The 827-nt window shown below is 77.0% G+C and overlaps 1 protein-coding gene across 2 annotated transcripts in view; it reads left to right on the forward strand.

Moving 5' to 3' along the window:
- Positions 1-354: 354 nt before the first annotated feature.
- NUCKS1 (nuclear casein kinase and cyclin dependent kinase substrate 1) overlaps positions 355-827 on the forward strand; it is a 23,058-nt gene continuing 22,585 nt past the window's right edge. Inside the window, exon 1 of one of the 2 annotated variants that reach the window (XM_019546546.1) lies at positions 355-622. In XM_019546546.1, the coding sequence (XP_019402091.1) occupies positions 606-622 (17 nt within the window). In that variant the 5' untranslated portion in view covers positions 355-605. The remainder of the gene's footprint in view (positions 623-827) is intronic. The other variant, XM_019546545.1, reaches the window with a different exon arrangement.

The following is an 827-nucleotide window of genomic DNA, read 5'->3' on the forward strand; positions in this document are numbered from 1 at the left end:
TGCCTTCCCGCCTCGCCTTTGCCCGCGGGTTCCTTCGGGCGCGCCCCGCTGCCCCGGAGCCCCGCGGCCGGGCCGGAGCTTGGCGAATCTGCCGCCACCGATGGCGGGCTGCCTCTCGCTCGCTGTTATCCGCCGCTCTCTCATAGCAGCTTGAGTGTGGGGCGTCCTCTCCCCCCGCCCCGCTGGGCGGCGGGGGCGGGGCCTTCGGCCCGTGATGGTTCGAACGGGCCAATGGCACCAGGCGGCCCGCCCTCGCCGGCCAATGGGAGGAGGAGGAGGAGGCGCCAGCGGGCTAGGTTGCACCGCCCCTCCGCTCGGCACATCCCCTCGGTTCGGGCGAAGTGCGACCATTTTGCGGGGGGGAACGAAGAGCGGCGGCGAGCAAGGCCGAGGGCGCTGCGAGCGGGGACACGGTCCCGGGGCGCACAGCACTGCAGCAGACCGCAGCGGCGGCAGCAGCGGCGGAGGCGCGGGGCCTAGCCGAGCCTAGGCAGGCTCGCTTGCTCGCTCGCGGGGGGAGGGGACGGCGCCGTCGCCCGCTCCGCACTCGCCGTTTTTCCCCGCAGCCGACGCCGCCCGGCTCGGCCCCGCCTCGGCCGCGCGCCATGTCCAGGCCCGTCAGGTGAGGCAGGCCCTGGACCGCCGGAGCGCCCCGGGCCGAGGCCGTGGCCAGCGCGGCCTGGCCGAGAGGCCTGTGGGGGGCGGGTGGAGGAGCTGTGCGACGGCCGCGTGCTTCCTGGGGGAGGAGTGTGGGCACCCGGCGGCACGCGTGCGGGCCGGGACGAGCGGTGCGCAGCGCAGCGCAGGGGCCGGGCCCGGCCTGACCC

The sequence above is a fragment of the Crocodylus porosus genome, unplaced genomic scaffold, assembly GCF_001723895.1.
Source record: "Crocodylus porosus isolate Cpor-Errol unplaced genomic scaffold, CroPor_comp1, whole genome shotgun sequence".
NCBI lineage: Eukaryota > Metazoa > Chordata > Crocodylia > Crocodylidae > Crocodylus > Crocodylus porosus.